This window comes from Periophthalmus magnuspinnatus, chromosome 4, assembly GCF_009829125.3.
Source record: "Periophthalmus magnuspinnatus isolate fPerMag1 chromosome 4, fPerMag1.2.pri, whole genome shotgun sequence".
Taxonomy (NCBI): domain Eukaryota; kingdom Metazoa; phylum Chordata; class Actinopteri; order Gobiiformes; family Gobiidae; genus Periophthalmus; species Periophthalmus magnuspinnatus.
The window spans coordinates 3,346,009-3,364,569 of NC_047129.1; the positions used below are offsets into that span (position 1 = coordinate 3,346,009).

At 39.9% G+C, this 18,561-nt stretch overlaps 2 protein-coding genes across 3 annotated transcripts in view; both read left to right on the plus strand.

The window, feature by feature from the left end:
* dr1 (down-regulator of transcription 1) overlaps positions 1–18,561 on the plus strand; it is a 57,093-nt gene that overhangs the window by 2,019 nt on the left and 36,513 nt on the right. The window contains exon 4 of one of the 2 annotated variants that reach the window (XM_055221383.1): positions 785–866. In XM_055221383.1, the coding sequence (XP_055077358.1) occupies positions 785–865 (81 nt within the window). In that variant the 3' untranslated portion in view covers position 866. Of the gene's footprint in view, positions 1–784; positions 1,750–18,561 lie in introns of those variants that run through there. The other variant, XM_033965601.2, reaches the window with a different exon arrangement.
* The window catches only part of gng12b (guanine nucleotide binding protein (G protein), gamma 12b), a 50,878-nt gene continuing 37,592 nt past the window's right edge, over positions 5,276–18,561 (plus strand). The window contains exon 1 of the mRNA XM_033965414.2: positions 5,276–5,458. The gene's annotated coding sequence lies outside the window, so the exon portion shown is untranslated. The remainder of the gene's footprint in view (positions 5,459–18,561) is intronic.

An 18,561-nucleotide genomic window follows, 5' to 3' on the forward strand; every position in this document is an offset into this window, starting at 1 on the left:
AACAAGTCCACTGACTTCTGCGTTCGAAAACTGTGATGCCCAGTTGGAGCCGACGTCACCGTAAACTTCATCACAACAAAGTTGACTGCACCTCTGCCCAGTCAGATCTGGACGGAGATCTGACTGGCCAGTAAGACTGTGTTTTTCAAGCGATAAAAACATCTGTAATTGAATAAATCTAAAACAAGTACATTTATATTATACAATAGAAAATCCAGGCAAAACAACAATAATAATTCCATGACACAAGTGGGTCTGCACCTTTTTCTTTTTAAAAAAATTGTGAAAACACAATTTAAAATGTAACATATCCTTTGTAAACATCAACATTTTCCCTCACCATTGGATCATTGTGGATAAAACTTGCACTTTCAGATATTTACTAACATTACCTCTAGGGCTGTATTCTACTAAAAGATCGACTAAAGATTGCCAATCGATTAGTTGACTAAAAAGGGGGTGTGGCAAAAACTTAGCTACTATCTATCTGACCCAAACTGCACTCAAGACTACACCTGCATGGGAGACTATTTATGCAAAAAAAAGGACTAGGAGTTTAATATGCTGTTTAGATATAATACCAAAAAATACCCAATTTCCTCCTTTCTGTTGTTGTCTCATCTATTTTCTTATAATATAAATAAAATGATTAGTCGACAAATTTTGGCTGACTAAAGACATACAGCCCTGATGTCCTCTATAATTTGAATATCTTTGGGCTCGTTTAAAATATCAGTATAATCTGAAAACCTGATGGCTGATTGAATAATGTTTTGTTATACAGGCGCAGATGGCTGCAGCTTCCGCCAGCGCTGCTCAGCAGGCTGGCTCCTCACAGGACGAAGAGGATGACGACGACATGTGATTCCCAAAATGGCACTTCCTCACGTTTGCTCCTCTCAAGACACCTCCATTGTCCCAGTGCTGTCCACAGACTAACTAGCTGCTGAACTTTGCACATGGGACAAACTCGGATGAAAAATATCATGGAAGGCATTTACAAGACCCTTTGGAAAGAGTGTGGCAACCCTTTTCATAAACTTCCTGTTGATTTTGTAATTTGTTGATTTACAGTTGAGATTTGGACTTGGGACAAGACAAAATCACAAATGGGGTGAACTCGAGAGCAAATATTACAGGACTTTGAATAGACCTCTTACAGATTTTTGACATTAGAACACATCCTCTTTACTTGTTGATTTTGTTATAAGTGATTTATAGTTGTGATTGGGACGCATTGATGGCACAGGTTTGGTGAGTGACTGAGCAGATGCCGTTTCTACTTTAGTGGTCATTTTTACAATTTGCTTTGCGGTTTTCGATTTGTTTCTTTGAAGAACACTTTGAGGGCTTGTGAATACCAGAGTAGTTAAGTAGTGAAACAAATGTTTTTTTGTTAAATCTTTAGCTTTTTCTTTGCTTAGAACCACCTACAGTATTCAATTTCACGGTTCAGGATTACATTTGGCAGATAGTACCAAAGATGGGACTGGTTAAAAGCTCCCATTTAGAGGAGCAGCTCGGACTTCAGGACAGTGTTAACCGTGATGAGGGTAAGTTAACTCCTCAGTTTGTAAAATGCTTTGATATCCTGGTGGAATTTATTTTCCTCTTCTTGGGTGCAGTATCAGATATTTGCATTGTGACTGTGGTCAGTCCTCAGTGTAAAGACAAGTAACTATAGTTGTGAAAACTTCACTCGGCAACAGAAATGTATTCTTTAAGCAATAAAGGAACCCTGTTTTATAAGCACGTGTTTGGTGTTTTTACAGGTCGAAATGTGATACCATCATGAAAACGTTCAAAAAATGTTATTTGTGTGATTGAATTGGTCAGAGGGTTGTTGATAAAGAATCCTCTGACCAATTTCCTAGACTGATTTTTATGGACAAGTTATATTTTCATTTATTATATAATATACCTCCTGTTTAGCAACTGAAAAACTGACCGTAAATTGTTGAAGCTGATTTACATCAACACCGCATAGTTTTGTGTAGTTTTCAGTGCAATAAAAATTAGAAAAACATTTTAGGGCTTTAATTTATAGTTAGATTTATACTGCAATCTTGTTGATTGTAATTGAGTGTTTTTTGTTTTTGTGCGTTTGTCCTGTGTTCGCGTGCTCTTACACCCGTGAAGAGCTCTTATCCATTAGAACTACCACTCCTGTCGATCTACTGCCGGTCTTTTTAGTTCCTGCAGTAGATTTTGTTCACTCTTTGGCCAAAAGAGTGAGACGCCGAAGACGAGGAAAGCGGGCAGGGGCCTTGGTGCGCCTCCGGAGACGCGGCGCTCGCACGCCCCTACCTGGAATTTTCCTGTCTAACGTTCGCTCACTCAGCAACAAGACGGACGAACTGGCGCTGCTGATGAGGAGAAACAAAGACTTCTCTTCCTCTTGCGTCTTATGCTTCACGGAGACATGGCTCAATGAGCGTATCCCGGACTGTGCGCTTCAACTGGAGGGATTCCAACTCCTCCGCGCGGACAGACAACGGGGACTCTCCGGGGAAAAGACGAAAGGTGGAGGTGTCTGTTTCTTCATCAACAACGCCTGGTGTACGGATGTGACTGTGATCTCCCAACACTGCTCTCCCGCCGTGGAATATCTTTTCATTAACTGTAGGCCTTTCTATTCTCCACGTGAGTTCACTTCATTCATTCTGGCCGCTGTTTACATCCCTCCGTGCGCGGACACGCACGAGGCCCAGCGCGTGCTCGCGGAGCAGATTCTGGATGTGGAGCGAACCTTCCCGGACTCTTTACTGATCATCCTGGGGGATTTTAATAAAGGAAATCTGAGCCAGGAACTGCCCAAATATAAACAGTTTATTAATTGCCCGACGAGAGAGCAGAAGACGCTGGATCACTGTTACACAACGGTCAGTGGAGCCTACAGAGCCGTGACCCGCGCTGCTCTAGGATACTCTGATCACGTCATGGTTCACCTCATCCCTGCTTACAAAAAACGGCTGAAACTCTCCAAACCTGCTGTGAGGACTTCTAAGAAGTGGACCAGTGAGGCTGTGGAGGAGCTTCGCACGTGTTTGGACACTACAGACTGGGATGTGTTCAAGGCTGCCACAGACAGTTTGGATGAGTACACAGACACTGTGACGTCATACATTCAGTTCTGTGAGGACAGCATCATTCCATCATGCACCAGGGTGACTTTTAACAACGACAAACCCTGGTTCACACCCAGACTTAGACATTTGAGGAGGGAAAAGGAGATGGCTTTCAGGGCAGGAGATCGTGAAGGCTACAGGCGTTGCAAGTATGCGTTTAGCAAAGAGGTGGAAAAGGCTAAAGCGAAATACAATACACGTCTGGAGCAGCAATTCTCCACCAACGACTCTGCTTCTGTCTGGAGAGGGCTTAGGCAAATCACCAACTACAGGCCCAAAGCCCCTCCCGTCGTGGACAACAAACAACTAGCAGAAAAGTTAAACGGCTTTTATGCGAGGTTTGAAGTTTCACACCCCTCCCCCTCCTCCCCCACCATCATGGACATTACCTCCAAACCCACCTCGGACCCCCCCTCCTACCCCACTGCCCTCACAGTTGTGGAGCAGGACGTGACTAAGCTTTTCAGGAAGCAGAATCCCCGTAAGGCCGCGGGCCCAGACGGTGTCTCTCCTTCCACCCTTAGACACTGTGCTGAGGAACTGGCTCCTGTCTTCACGGACATTTTTAACACCTCCCTGGAGTCATGTCACGTCCCAGCCTGCTTCAAGCTGTCCACCATTGTCCCCGTCCCCAAGAAGCCCAGGATCACTGGACTTAATGACTACAGACCTGTGGCGCTGACGTCTGTAGTCATGAAGTCATTTGAGCGCCTGGTCCTGCACCACCTCAAGTCCTTCACCTCCCCCCTCCTGGACCCTCTGCAGTTTGCCTACAGAGCCAATCGGTCTGTGGACGACGCCATTAACCTGGCCCTTCACTTCATCCTCCAGCATCTGGACTCCCCGGGAACCTACGCCAGGATCCTGTTTGTGGACTTCAGCTCTGCATTCAACACCATCCTCCCTGCTCTGCTCCAGGACAAGCTCGCTCAGCTCAACGTGCCGGACTCCACCTGCAGGTGGATCACTGACTTCCTGACAGACAGGAGACAGTGCGTGCGGCTGGGGAAGAATGTCTCGGACACTCGGACTATCAGCACAGGATCTCCACAGGGCTGTGTACTTTCTCCCCTGCTCTTCTCCCTGTACACCAACTGCTGCACCTCCAGCCACGACTCCGTCAAACTGGTTAAGTTTGCGGATGACACCACCCTCATCGGACTCATCTCGGACGGCGATGAGTCTGCCTACAGGAGGGAGGTGGACCGGCTGGTGTCCTGGTGCAGCAGCAACAACCTGGAGCTCAACACCCAGAAGACAGTGGAGATGATCGTGGACTTCAGGAAAGTCACAGCCCCCCTGCCTCCCCTCACCCTGACGGACTCCCCCATCACCACTGTGGACTCTTTCCGCTTCCTGGGCACCTGCATCACCCAGGATCTCAAGTGGGAGCCGACCATCAGCTCCCTCATCAAGAAAGCCCAGCAGAGGATGTTCCACCTGCGGCAGCTGAGGAAACGCAAGCTGCCAGTCCAGATGATGGTGCAGTTTTACACTTCCATCATTGAGTCCATCCTCACCTCCTCCATCACTGTGTGGTTCGCTGGGGCCACTGCCAGGGACAGACAGAGACTGCAGCGCATTGTGTCTCTGCTGAGAAGGTGATTGGCTGCAGCCTTCCATCTATACAGGACCTGTACGTCTCCAGGACTCGGGGGCGAGCAGGCCGTATAGCAGCTGACACTTCTCACCCTGGACATGGACTATTTGAGCCACTTCCCTCTGGCAGGAGGCTACGGTCCATTGGGACCAGAACCTCTCGCCATAAGAACAGTTTCTTCCCCTCTGCTGTTTGTCTCATGAACACTTTATAATATCTGCACTAAACTGGACACTTTATAACACCGGTCACTTTAATAAGCCACTTTGCACTGTTGTTCTGATGCTGCTATTGTACATATTTTCTCCCTTTAAGTATTTCATTTGATTTTTTTAAGCATATCTTTTTAACTTTGTGCATGCCCTTATTTGTATTTGTATTTGTATTTATTCAGTGTGTTTATGTTGCACTTTTTCACCGTATCAAGTTCCTAGTTTGTGAACTGTGTTCACAGACTATGGCAATAAAAGTCTTCTGATTCTGATTCTGTAACATTTGTATACGCCAGAGGGCGCTTTTTCATGCTCCACCAGACCTTCCAGTAAAGTTGAACAGGCTACGCTCACGACAATAGCTCCGGCATTAAACTCTCCGTGAACCTCATATTGGTGCCTGCTGCATTTCTATGAGCCTTGGTGACGCTAATTTCTTCTGCTAAACTACCTCGAGAGATTCAATTCCAAGGACTTTTCTTCGGATGACTGATATCTCACCGGAGCAAAGCAGACAGGTGAGTAAACGACCCCGCTTACGCGCGACAAGCACAGAACTTTAAACGCCATGAAAATTAAAACATGCCATGATCTTGTGGATGAAACTCAAATTGACCCAAACTGCAGTAAGGCGAAACGTTGCCTATTTGAGTAATCGAGAATGGTGATAAACACATGTGTACATCCGGGCTCCAGATGGTGCAGGTGGTTATAAAAAGATATGAACTATGTAACTTTTGTGGTGGAGTCTGCCACTTGTCTATTATAGATTTGCCTGGAATGATCAACGTGTTTAGACTAATTGAATAAATGCAAGATAAAATTGAAATGCATTGAAAAGCATGCACGGTTCACTTCTCCACAGATCTGACCTGTAACTTGGCTTGGTGGTCCCTCCTGCTTCTCTTCATGGAGGCAGCAGATCCTCCATGAGGAAAGCTACATAGTGCACCTTTCACTTACGTTGTAATGTTTTGTTTATGCCTACTTCTATGGTATAGACTGTGTAGACGTTTACAGTTTATGAGTACAGCCAAGTGACGTTTTGACTTGTTGCATGACCTGCTGTAAATATGAATTATATTATAGTTACATAGCCTATTACTTATTAGATGTTTGTTGCACATCTCTCTCATCTTTATATGTAAGTGTAACAAGCATTTTTCTAGTGATGCTCAAATACAGCACATTTTTAGTTAAACTGTGTCCTAAGTGCCAATAACAAGAGCTTACAGATGCTATGACAGTGTTGTCTGATGGCATTCATTTCTTCTCATAGTTGACAACACATTGTTCACCTGTGTTAAACTGCCAATTGCAAACCCAGATGCCCTCACTGGTGTTATTGTCTCAGTGGGTCTTGGATCATGTGGTCCGAACCTGTTGCCTGGAGACTGTCCCAGACCTCAACTATTTAATCTTATAAGTGGTGCCCCCTCTTCTCTCCCATCCCCTCCCTCTCCTCTCCCCCTCCCTTTCTCTCAGTCTCCTCTCTCTGTCTCCATCTCTTTCTCGCCTCTATCCCTTTCTATGTCTCCCACGACTCAAATTCCACACTTGTCCTCCAGAGAGCTGAATACGTCACTGTCCAGACCACAAATGGGCCAAAGAAAATACAACAACAATCTCACTGACTGGACCTTACCTCTGTCCACCTAGTGATTCCATAACATTTGCAACTGGTCAACAGCTTACAAATACTGCTTTGATTGTTGTTTTGAATATTTGCATCATCTTTATATAGAAATCACCTCTTTTGGCAGCATAAAAAAATAAAGTGATATTTCTGCACTTTTCACACGTGATACTGGTCACTTCAGTTAATTAACCTACATTCAAAGCTATGCTACTCAACAAGTTTTCCCCCCCAAATAGTATATTGTAAAAGCAACACTTTGTAACAGTAACTAATAAAGTAAATGCCAAAAGCAGCAGTTTGATTGGCTGCACTTGGGCAGTCAATCTCATTTTTTTTAATTTGTGTGAAAAAAGCTGAACTTGCCTGATAATGTGCTTGGGTTTGTGAGAGTTAGAGATGAATTAGACAGATTTAAATACTTGCTACTTTCTACCTCAGTGGTGTGAAAATCAGATACAACTGCTTTAAAGAATTTTATAACACATTTCTGTTGGAATCAAATATAATCAGAATATTGTTATTGGAATACCCAATACCAGGCAAAAATACACTACCCGGCCAAAAAAAAAAGTTGCCACCAAAAACAAAGGTCCCACACTCTAATATTTGGTTGTTCCACCTTTAGCTTTGATTACGGCGCTTGCATTCGCTGTGGCATTGTTTTGATAAGTTTCTGCAATGCAGCAAGATTTATTTCCATCCAGTGTTGCATTAATTTTTCACCAAGATCTTGCATTGATGATGGCAGAGTCTGACCGCTGCACAAAGCCTTCTCCAGCACATCCCAAAGATTCTCAATGGGGTTAAGGTCTGGACTCTGTGGTGGACAATCCATGTGTGAAAATGATGTCTCATGCTCCCTGAACCACTTTTTCACTATTTGAGCCTGATGAATCCTGACATTGTCATTTTGGAATATGCCCGTGCCATCAGGGAAGAAAAAATCCATTGATGGAATAACCTGGTCATTCAGTATGTTCAGGTGTCAGCTGACCTCATTCTTTGAGTACAGACTGTTGCTGAACTTAGACCTCACCAACTGCTGCAACCCCAACCTATATGCTTAGTTAAATCTAGCTGGCGACCTATTTTTTTTTTTTTTGGCTGGGCAGTGTATATAGACATATTCATTTTAGACTCCCACCCAAAATTAGGACACTGAAAAAGTAAAAACTTGGTACTTTTGCTCCAACACTTTGCTTTGATGAATTATTAGTAAATATATGGCTAAAATGGTAATCTGAACTACTACAACATCTGAAACCTAATGGCTTTCCACCTATGCTTCTGTGTTTATGAAGTATGTGCACGTTGTTGATGTAAAACATGTTTTGGTCATTACTCCACTGCACACCCACATCTCAAGTTTTACTGCCACTGCATGGTGCAAATATAAACAAACAAACATATGTCTGAAATAGATAGGTCATCATCCAACTTTGACTACAGGGAGTTTTCTAAAGTTTAGCCAAAAAGCCAGAATCAGCATTTGAAATAATAGTTAAAATATAAGAATTTTTTTTTCTCTCTCTCTGTAAATTCAATAAACTATGTTTCATTTAATAAAGATTTCTTCTCACTAGGGCTATACGTTTGGTTATCTAAGAAAATTAATACAAGCAAATTAATAAAGATTTCAGTATTATAGCCTAAATTTCAGTATAGACTTTATTAATCGGAATCATTTAGACTAATCTCTTTTTAAAATAATCATAATCATATTTTGATAATGGTAGTCATTAGATGAACTATACAAACCATTAAACACATGCCAAAGGAGCTTTTATAACAAAGACAGTGCATTATTAAATCAAAAATACACTTATTCACTTGTGTGCGTGTGTGTATAAATACAGCTATAGATAGATATAGTTATATATTATCATTAGTTGCAGCCCTAGACTTCATGTGACACTGTAACGATATCTAACATTTTCTTCCCTATTTATAACTCATATAAATAGCTAGTGCACTAGGTTGTAAAGTCCTGTATTTTTGCCTGTTCTGTTGGGCCTATTGGCTGCCTCTGTGCTTATGTTGTCATAGTGTGTGTGAGAACAGCTGTCACTATAACTGAGACAAGGGTCAGGTTCCACTCACAGCTTCCCGGGCGCATTCATTATTCAGCACAGGGACAACATGAAAACTCATAATACCCACAGGCGGTCTAACTGTGGAGTGCTGCCATCTGCTGGACGTGTAGAGAAAATGTAACTTGTCAATAAAAAGTTAGATCAATAGTAAGGCTGGTCATTACATCTCCATAGAACTGAAATCGCAAGTGAAGTGTTACAGTAATCAAAGCATAGAAGAGGACGTTATTCTGGTAATGAAATGTCCTCTGAAAACAACAAAATCTCTTGTCCAGGATAGTAATTCTGAAAATTATGGGATTCTTGTAATAGTTTTACAGTTCACATTTCAGTCTTCTCTGAGTTTTAAATGCAACACAGAAAAAAAATCCAATTAGACTTTCTTTCCCCCCCAAAATTGTGCAGCACTAATTATTTGTGGCACTTTGAAGCAGTAGTCGGGAAGCAGGAAATTGGTGGTTCTATGCCAACTTTTTCCATTTCATTCTCTTGTGTCAGAATCAGAATCAGAATCAGAAGAATCAGAATCAGAAGACTTTTATTGCCATTGTCACTGAGCAAGCCATCTTCCTTGTGAATGTGTTTGTGTGATAACATGATTGTTGAGGTCAGGAAAGCACTTTAACGTAGACAAGGTGGGTTAAGTATTTTGCTCAAGGACACAGTGTCAGAAATGGAATTGAAACCCCAACCTTCTGTCCATACTATTAGTAGTATAAAAACAAAAAATTTGGTCATAACTTTTTGGCTCTATTTCTCAAACTAGTTTTAGTGATGAGAGCCTTAGTCTTGAATAGCTCCTTCCATTTATAGTTGCTGTGTTCCCTCAGATGAACTTTGAACAAGCTCCACTTTGACTGTGCTGTGGAGGCATGTTACTATAGACCACACAGGTCTAACACAGGACTGTGCTTCTGTAACAGCACTTGAAGAAAATTGTGTTCTCTACATTTTGATATTTTTTGAATCATCCTTTTGCATTTCTTCATATCTGCATAGTAGCATAGCTGAACTTTGTAATTTAATTTAAAAGGTACAATATGTAACTTTTCTGTTAAGGGGCCGTCACCTTGTCTCCATTGTGATGTTATTGCTTTACCAGGAATGTACTGTGATTGTGCTCGCCTTTTCACAGATCCGACTTGTAACTGTAACTGTAACTTCATCTTTCTATGGAGATAGACAAGTTTAAAGGCCCTGTACCTGAATTTTTTTCATGTCTAGCAAACTTTGTCTTTTGTCTTGCCTCAGTGCAGATATATTGTGGAAGCAGCTCTTGAAGTCAGAATAAGTCAGCTGTCTGTGCACTGTCTGCGTTCTAATAATATGGTGTTTTATAGTCCGAGAGTCAGAAAGTGCATGGTTAGCATGCTAGTTGTTGTTAGCTTTAGGTGCCAGAGTTGTTGTTTCCCTAATGGTGTTGAAAAAATGAAAAAGTGCATCTTTAAAAAGTTTACTATGTACCATTTAAAGCAAACCTTTTTTACAAAATCTACTTTTTAGAGTTAACAATGTTATAGTTGCTTCCTCTTCTCATTTACCCTTTTCTTTGGAGGGATTTGTGCAAGTTTGAGCAATCTTTAATTGCTTATTTTCAAGATGCCATATTGCCAATGAATCCCCATTTTCACTGCCACTGGCATATGTCCATTGCTCTGTACTTCTTAATTCATTTTCCAATTTGATTTTCTTCATCGGTGATACACATAGAATTTGGCAGCGTCACATTGTCATTTTGGTACAAATGAAAAAAAAAAAATCACTAGCGTGATCTGCAGCTATCCGTAGGAGGTGCTGTCAACTTCACGGCTCTTTGTTGTGATTGCGTTCATGGTGACGTCTGCTCCCATTTGGGCACCTCAGTTTTATAACGCGGAAATCAGTGGATTGTTTAATTGGTTAAGTCATTTTAGATGAACATTACGATTTAAAATGCGCAAATTATAACATAATGATTAACGGGTGTAGTAGATTATAACTATATAGTATGCTTAAGCACAATATGTCATCTTTAACTCTCTCCTTGCAGTCTGGTGCTTCTCATATCCACCACCAGATGACGCCATTATCCAGCCTATTCTTTCCCTTGTCTCTCATGGAAGATAGATCCATGGTCTCTCAGGCCTCCAGCCAGGTGCTTTCTCTGCATTCACCACACAATAAAGGGGAGATCAATTTCCCATCTTTGACACACACCTTTTATTAATGAATTGGTAGTCACACTAGGCATCACTGACTGATCATGAGGCTCCAAATGGCTGGCTTTATTTTTTGTCATAACATCACATGCTAGCTTTCGTTTCCCCCGCTCTATAAATGAAATTGTCATGGCATTATTAGTAATAGTTAATCTTGTTGTATTGACTAAAAGTGGTTTTGTTGTCTTGTATAAGTGAAGAGAGTGATCAAACAGTTGGAACTTCTTTTAAATGAGCTTGTAGGTTACTAAGAAGTCACATGAACTGCAGAAGGATTCTGCAGTGCAAAAAGAGCTAATACTGCTGAGGCAACCTGCCAAGAACAGTGAGCAGTGGGTTTCCGTACAGCACCACTAACACAATAAAATTTATATACAGTAATTCATCTTTACATTGCAGTTTTATAAGCCAGGAACCAGTTCTAATACGCAATATAATAAATCAGTATTATTACAATATAGTCTCCATTTTTATAACACAATTTTTATGACCTTCCCACCAATTTTGATCAAAAATGGCTTAATAAGAGAAATAGGTGAATTGATTTCCTGTTCAAAACTGCAGCACTGATAGGTACAACCAAGTACAGCAATGTATTCCTTTGGTTTTAGAAAAATAACTGTATTCTGAGAACCACCAAATGAAAAAGTGACTGTACCGGAATATAGTTAGTCAAGATTAGTATTATGAATACATATTCTCTGTATATGTATTCAGTTACAGTTACAGTAGAGATAAGGGATAGGTTTTCACAGTGCAGAAAATGCGTGTTTTGAAAAAACACTTACTCAAACATGCATGAATCAACCAAAATACAAATCTGATTACCGGTCTACTATTATAACATTCTATGAGTCAATTTTAAAGCTTTTTACATTTTTGAATGGTCTTCATAGTTTGCTTGAGTTCTTTGTTCCATTTTTAACTTCACAATCTATTTTTACGCAGACCTTTTATTCAAATATTACTGGCCATTACATCAGCTGGTTTGGTAAATCATTGCACAACTCCCATTGTTATATGTTACACTTTCTTCGACACTTGCCTTTCTGTTGTTACTGATATCCACATTGTACAACCTGCTGACCGTTAATGCTCTGCCAATTTTGCAACCCTATTCTCTCGTCCTCTTGTGAGGATCATTCTTGCACAAGTTCCAGGTATTTACTGTCACTGAGCATTATTCATTTGGACAGTCAGGGCGTGTGGCTGTTTGTCTTTGTAGGAGGTGGTAGATAGATACACATTTCTTCATTATTGACGTGCCCATAGGGAGATCCCGGTACTGTTTCTGAAGCCCATATAAGGTTATACGGTTTCCTCCTTTGTGCCGGCTAGCCCTACTTCCTGCTCTCTCCTCCCCCTCACTCTCTCACATGCAGGCACACTCCTACTACTGCCGGTTAACAGGAAGTCATGTGGTCCATTTGATCACCTCTTCCCATATGACCACAATGGGAGGTCCAATTATAGGCATATACTGCACATCCTTATAGGAGCAGTGTGCATAACCTCATATAACTTCTATTTATAGCTTCTATTTAGTGCGGTATTATGGTATTACGGTGTCATGGAGCATAGACCAGATGGCCTTATTCATATTGTAGTCTTATAAATAAATGTATGGATTTCAGAGCAGATTGGAAATTCATTGTTCCTGACAAATAAGAATTTCCAGTGCCTTTAAAGGGTCAATTGTGGAGAGCAAATTATATTGCAGAGATAAAACCTTGGTGACTAAAATCACTGGTGTCTCAAGTTCAAGTACAGCTTTTTGTGTGGAGTGTGCATGTTCTCCCAATGTCTAGATTTCTCCATGTATTCCCATCAAAACATGCACATATACTATACTTTAGCTTATTTTAGCAGAAATATTGACTATTTTGTTTATTTGTTTAATTCTTACATCTGCCCAAGAGTCCAATGTGTTTTTCCTGCAGCCCCAATCTAAAGCATGTGTTCACTTCAAATTGTAGTCAAATTGTTGTTTTCTTTGTAAAGTGTATGGCTTCAGTTCTCATGTGAAACATCCTGCCTCCCACTACCCTCTACCAGCTGTTTGCAGTCCAAATACATGTAAGGATTTCCATATTTCTGTGCATGGCTCTCACAGGAAGCAGAGGATGATGGTTTGGGTCTAGAGCACATGTGCCTAAGTACTATACAGTGAATGCACATGGCTAACCCAATGGCTAACCCCAGTCTAAAATGAAGACTGAAAGATTTATAGCAATGAAAAAAAAAAAAAGCTGAAGAGAGAGAGAGCAAGCGGGGAGTGACAATCCAGCACTTAAATGCAGGGAGTAAGATGCTGGCAGGGACATCTGTGCAGAGTCCTGGAGACCCCAAGGTCAAGGTGGAAAACACCTCCAAAAGGTAGTAGTAGAGAATGATTGGGCCAAGATCCTGTGGGACTTCCAGATGCAGACTGACAGAATGGTGATGGCGAACTAACCAGACATTGTGGTGGTGGATAAACAAGAGCAAAGTTGTTGAAGTACCAAGTGATGGGAACATCAGGAAAAAGGAACACTAGAGAACTATCACAGGCTTAAGAAAGAGTAGAAGGCCTGGAAGGTGAAGGCCTCAGTGGTGTCTGTGATCATCGCAGCACTCGCAACAGTGACCCCCAAAGTGGCTACAGCAGATCCCAGGAAAAACGCCAGACGAGTCAGTCCAAATAAGTGTAATACTAGGAACAGCAAGGATACGGCACAGAACCCTCAAGCTCCCAGGATACAAGCTTGGAAAAAAGGATGAACCACCTGCAGAATAGTCACAGTAGTTATAGAGATTCACTTTAGAATTGCATAAAGTATATTTTGTATCAGTTTACAATATCACAAACAATCCAAAATACTATATCCCTTAAAGGTGCACTATGTAACTTTTCTGATGGGGGTCCACCAATATGGTAATGTTATTACTTAGCCTGGAATATCCACAGTATAGTGTTAAACATGACATGAATTCAACTGCAAGTGTTGTTATTGCTCAATAATACATTGAAAAACATGTCACTTCTACACAGATCTGACCTGTAACATGGCCTGGTAGCACCATCTCCTTGAAGATAGACACATTTAATTACATATCGATAGAATTTCCATGTAAACAAGCAGGTGGTATATATATATATATATATATATATATATATATATATATATATATATATATATATATATATATATATATATATATATATATATATATATATATATATATATATATATATATATATATATATATATTATTTCTCCTTAATGCAATTATCTAATCAACCAATCACATGGCAGTTGCTTCATTGCATTTAGACGGGCCGGTCTGAGTATTTCACAATCTGCTCAGTTACTGGGGTTTTCACGCACAACCATTTCTAGGGTTTACAAAGAATGGTGTGAAAAGGGAAAAACATCTAGTATGCGGCAGTCCTGTGGGCGAAAATGCCTTGTTGATGCTAGAGGTCAGAGGAGAATGGGCCGAGTGATTCAAGCTGATAGAAGAGCAACATTGACTGACATAACCACTCGTTACAACCGAGGAATGCAGCAAAGCATTTGTGAAGCCACAACACGCACAACCTTGAGGCGGATGGGCTACAACAGCAGAAGACCCCACCGGGTACCACTCATCTCCACTACAAATAGGAAAAAGAGGCTACAATTTGCACGAGCTCACCAAAATTGGACAGTTGAAGACTGGAAAAATGTTGCCCGGTCTGATGAGTCTCGATTTCTGTTGAAACATTCAAATGGTAGAGTCAGAATTTGGCGTAGAGCATCTTTGGGATGTGGTGGAACGGGAGCTTCGTGCCCTGGATGTGCATCCCACAAATCTCCATCAACTGCAAGATGCTATCCTATCAATATGGGCCAACATTTCTAAAGAATGCTTTCAGCCACGTAGAATTAAAGGCAGTTCTGAAGGCGAAAGGGGGTCAAACACTGTATTAGTATGGTGTTCCTAATAATCCTTCAGGTGAGTGTATATATATTGCAAATACTTGCAAATATTCATGGTTGAACCACATTATACTACTCCTTGTATTTAAAATAGCTGGAGGAAGCTACTAAGTTGAACTACATATGCATTATTAGTATTTTTAGTATTTAGAAAAGAATGCTAAATTTGTGAATATACTTAAACTACATTTGTATGGTTAGGAATGCATTTGATTTTAATTCATGGAAAGTTATGAAGCACATTTTTACATAAAGTAGTGCAAGTTGGATAAGAGATAACTTGCTTACCATGTATACTGTGCATAAATGAATCAGAATATAATAATATAATAAAATATATATTATTAATATAATTAATATGCTTACTCTTGTTTTTACTAGCTTGTATTGTCCAATAAACAGCAGATATTTTGTTACTGTAGAATAATAAATTGTAAATCCCATCAGGGAAAATATTGCTTGAGATTAGTCATAATCTTATATATTCTTCTCACAGTTTCAGTCTGGTGCTGTGCTTTGCTTGCAGCCTTGTCTTGACACAAAGCATCAGTGGGTGACTTATTACCAGGGAATGAGGAGCAATTATCACTCCCTCTGTCGCCTCCCTTTGACATTTTATCAGACGCTTACAACTGGGTCAGAGCAGATCTGGTTTCTACGGCGATTCTCACACCACAGAGACCGACGGGTGAGACTACCTGTGTCTGTTCACTGAATATCTTACATCCACCAGGTGTAGCCTACTAGTCATCCCTAAAAACAAAATATGCATTTAGAATGTTTTTTAGCTTTCGAGTTCCACATGACTGACCTACATGACAAAAAAAATTATTCTGTAGGGTTTTGGTGGATAAGCATCATCGTAATATGATAAGGCCATATTGGTGTTTATTAGTGCAATCTACTAGGCTACTTGTTTTCAAGTTTAGTCTTTTTGTGCATTGCTTCTGATTTTTTCATGCAATTATCAAATTTTATGAGTGTAGTGGTTAGCGTTCTGCTTCACAAAAAGACGGTCCTGGGTTTGATTTCAGGCTGCAAGATTCATTACAATCGAATCAAAATAGTAATTTGAATCAACACAATTACAAGGCTACATTCTCTGAACTGTTATAAATTTCTCTACAAAATGCAAAATATTCTTAGTCTTAATCTATATTTAAAAAACTGTTAACCTTGTAGTTTAGATCTATAAAAACATGTTCTCTAAATTCATGCACATGCCCAATACACACCACGAGTGCATGCGCATGTGCATGCACGTGTTATGTGTAAAGTGTACATGTCAATCTTAATCCATGCACATGCCCGTGCACGCGTGGTGTGTATGGGCATGTGCATGCATGTGCTATGTGTACGTGTCTGTCTGTGTACATAGATGCATACAGATTTGGCCCAGCCAGAATGAACATGATAGTACACTGTAGTGTACGGAAACAGTAAGAGAAACCTGATAAAATTTACATTACAGAACTTATTACCAAACCATAAGTGAGTATTCATAGTTTTGACTATGATCCCTCTTCAGTGACATAGTTTTTAAACAAATTTACCTTATACATTATTTTAAAGTTTACTAATGAAACACTTTATGTTAACCTTTCATCTAGTTCAGGGGTCGGCAACCCGCGGCTCCGGAGCTCTTTCATCCTTATACTGCAGCTCTGCGTGGCTTGGGAAAATAAATTTTAAGTATTTAATTGAAGTGTATTTTATTTGTGTTAGCTCTTTTTGTTGTAGTTTAAATTGGAAGATTATTATGATCTTAAAATTAAATTATATTTTCTTATTTTTTCGTTGCTCAAAATAAGCATCACACTTGCGGAACAATATTAAAAACAAACCCTGCTCACGTCGCACAGGCACAGACACAGCTCACGGTCCTGCATAAAGAGCAACTGATTTTCAGACGCTGTGCACATAAGGGTCAGGAGCAGGAGGATCTTCCCTAATGACACACTAATAAGCTCGTCCGTAGATATATCATGAAAATCCTGCTGGAAATCGCCACAGAAATCTATTTGATGTAGTGTCAAGTTTATTATCTGCTCTTGTCTTCTGCAATGACGTATCACATGTAACACATCAGACATGAAAAGTAGAGCCACAAGTGAGTGAAAATGAGCCAAAACAACAATCTTTGGAGAGCTTTTTAACAAAGGGGAAAAGGTCAACTGAGGAGCCAGAAGAGGAGCCTACGACCTCCAAAAAAAGAAAGCTGAATTTAACAGACAATACCTACTTAAAATAAGGGTTTGTCGCTACAGGTGACCCTCAGAGTCCGCTCTGCGTAACATGTGGGAAAAGCAAATGAGGCAATGAAACCTTCAAAACTGCTCTGGCACATGGAGAATAAGCACGAGATTAAACGATATGCCTTTAGAGTTTTTTGAAAGAAACTGCGACGCAGAGTAGACATAATCACATAATCAGTGTAGGGCTCCCACTGATGCAACGGTTTGGTGAGTTGTATTTTTTTATGCACTTAAGTTATTTTTGCCATATTTATCTGCCACACGTAGAAGGCTTGTCCGTGAAAATAAAACCTACATTATTTCGTTACATTATTATTATTATTATATACAGTGTTATCTTCATTTTAGATGTCAAAAAGTATTTGCGGCTTCCAGTGTTTTATTTTACATGGAAAGTGGGTCCAAATGGCTCTTTGCTTGTTAAAGGTTGCTGACCCCTGATCTAGTTCATTCCATAGGTCAACTCCACGTCGAGTAATGAACATACTTTTCAGGGTAGTACGAATGCACTGTTTCTTAAAGTTCATTTGACCCCTCATATTATATGTATTATCTCTATTTAGGAACATGTTTTGGATATTATTTGGAATAAGATTGTAATGTGCTTTTTACATAATTTGCAGAGTTTTAAATTTAACTATATCTTCAAATTTCATTATTTTGAGCTTAAGAAACAGTGGATTCGTATGTTCCCTGTACCCAGCATTACATATGATCCTTATTGCCTTTTTCTGAAGGATGGAGATATTATTCACATTTGTCTTATAAGTGTTTCCCCACATCTCAGTACAGTAATTAAGATAAAGCAGTATTAATGTGCAAAATACAGTATAAAGTGCTTTTTCGTCCAACATAAATTTGGATTTCCTCAAAACTGCTATAGATTTAGCTATTTTATTTTTCACACTAGTGAACTGTGGCTTCCAGTATAGTTTATGGTCAAGGATAACCCCAAGGAAATTATGTTCATCAACATGTTCACATTTTTCATTATTTATGATCACTTTGAGTTCAGTGTCAATTTTTTTGTTTCCTATAACCATAATTTTTTTTTAAATTTTATTTAGCAACAATTTATTACAGTCAAACCATTGCTTTAATTTAGTCATTTCCCTGGAGACCTCTGACATCAACTGTTGCAGTTTTTTTCCAGAACACAAAATTGTAGTATCATCTGCTAAAAGCACTGGTTTAAGTTTTTTTTTAATGAAGCACAAATCATTTATATATAAAGGAAAGAGAATTGGGCCAAGCACAGAACCCCCAGGCACGCCGCAACTTAAAAGAAATACAGAATACAATGATTTGCAAATAATAATAACCTATATTGAACTGAATAAACTACAAAGACATGATATTTAATGTTCAAACTGATAAACCTTATTATTTTTGTGCAAATATTCACTCATTTTCAATTGAATGTCTGCAACACGTTCCAATAAAGCTGGGACAGGGGCATGTTTACCACTGTGTT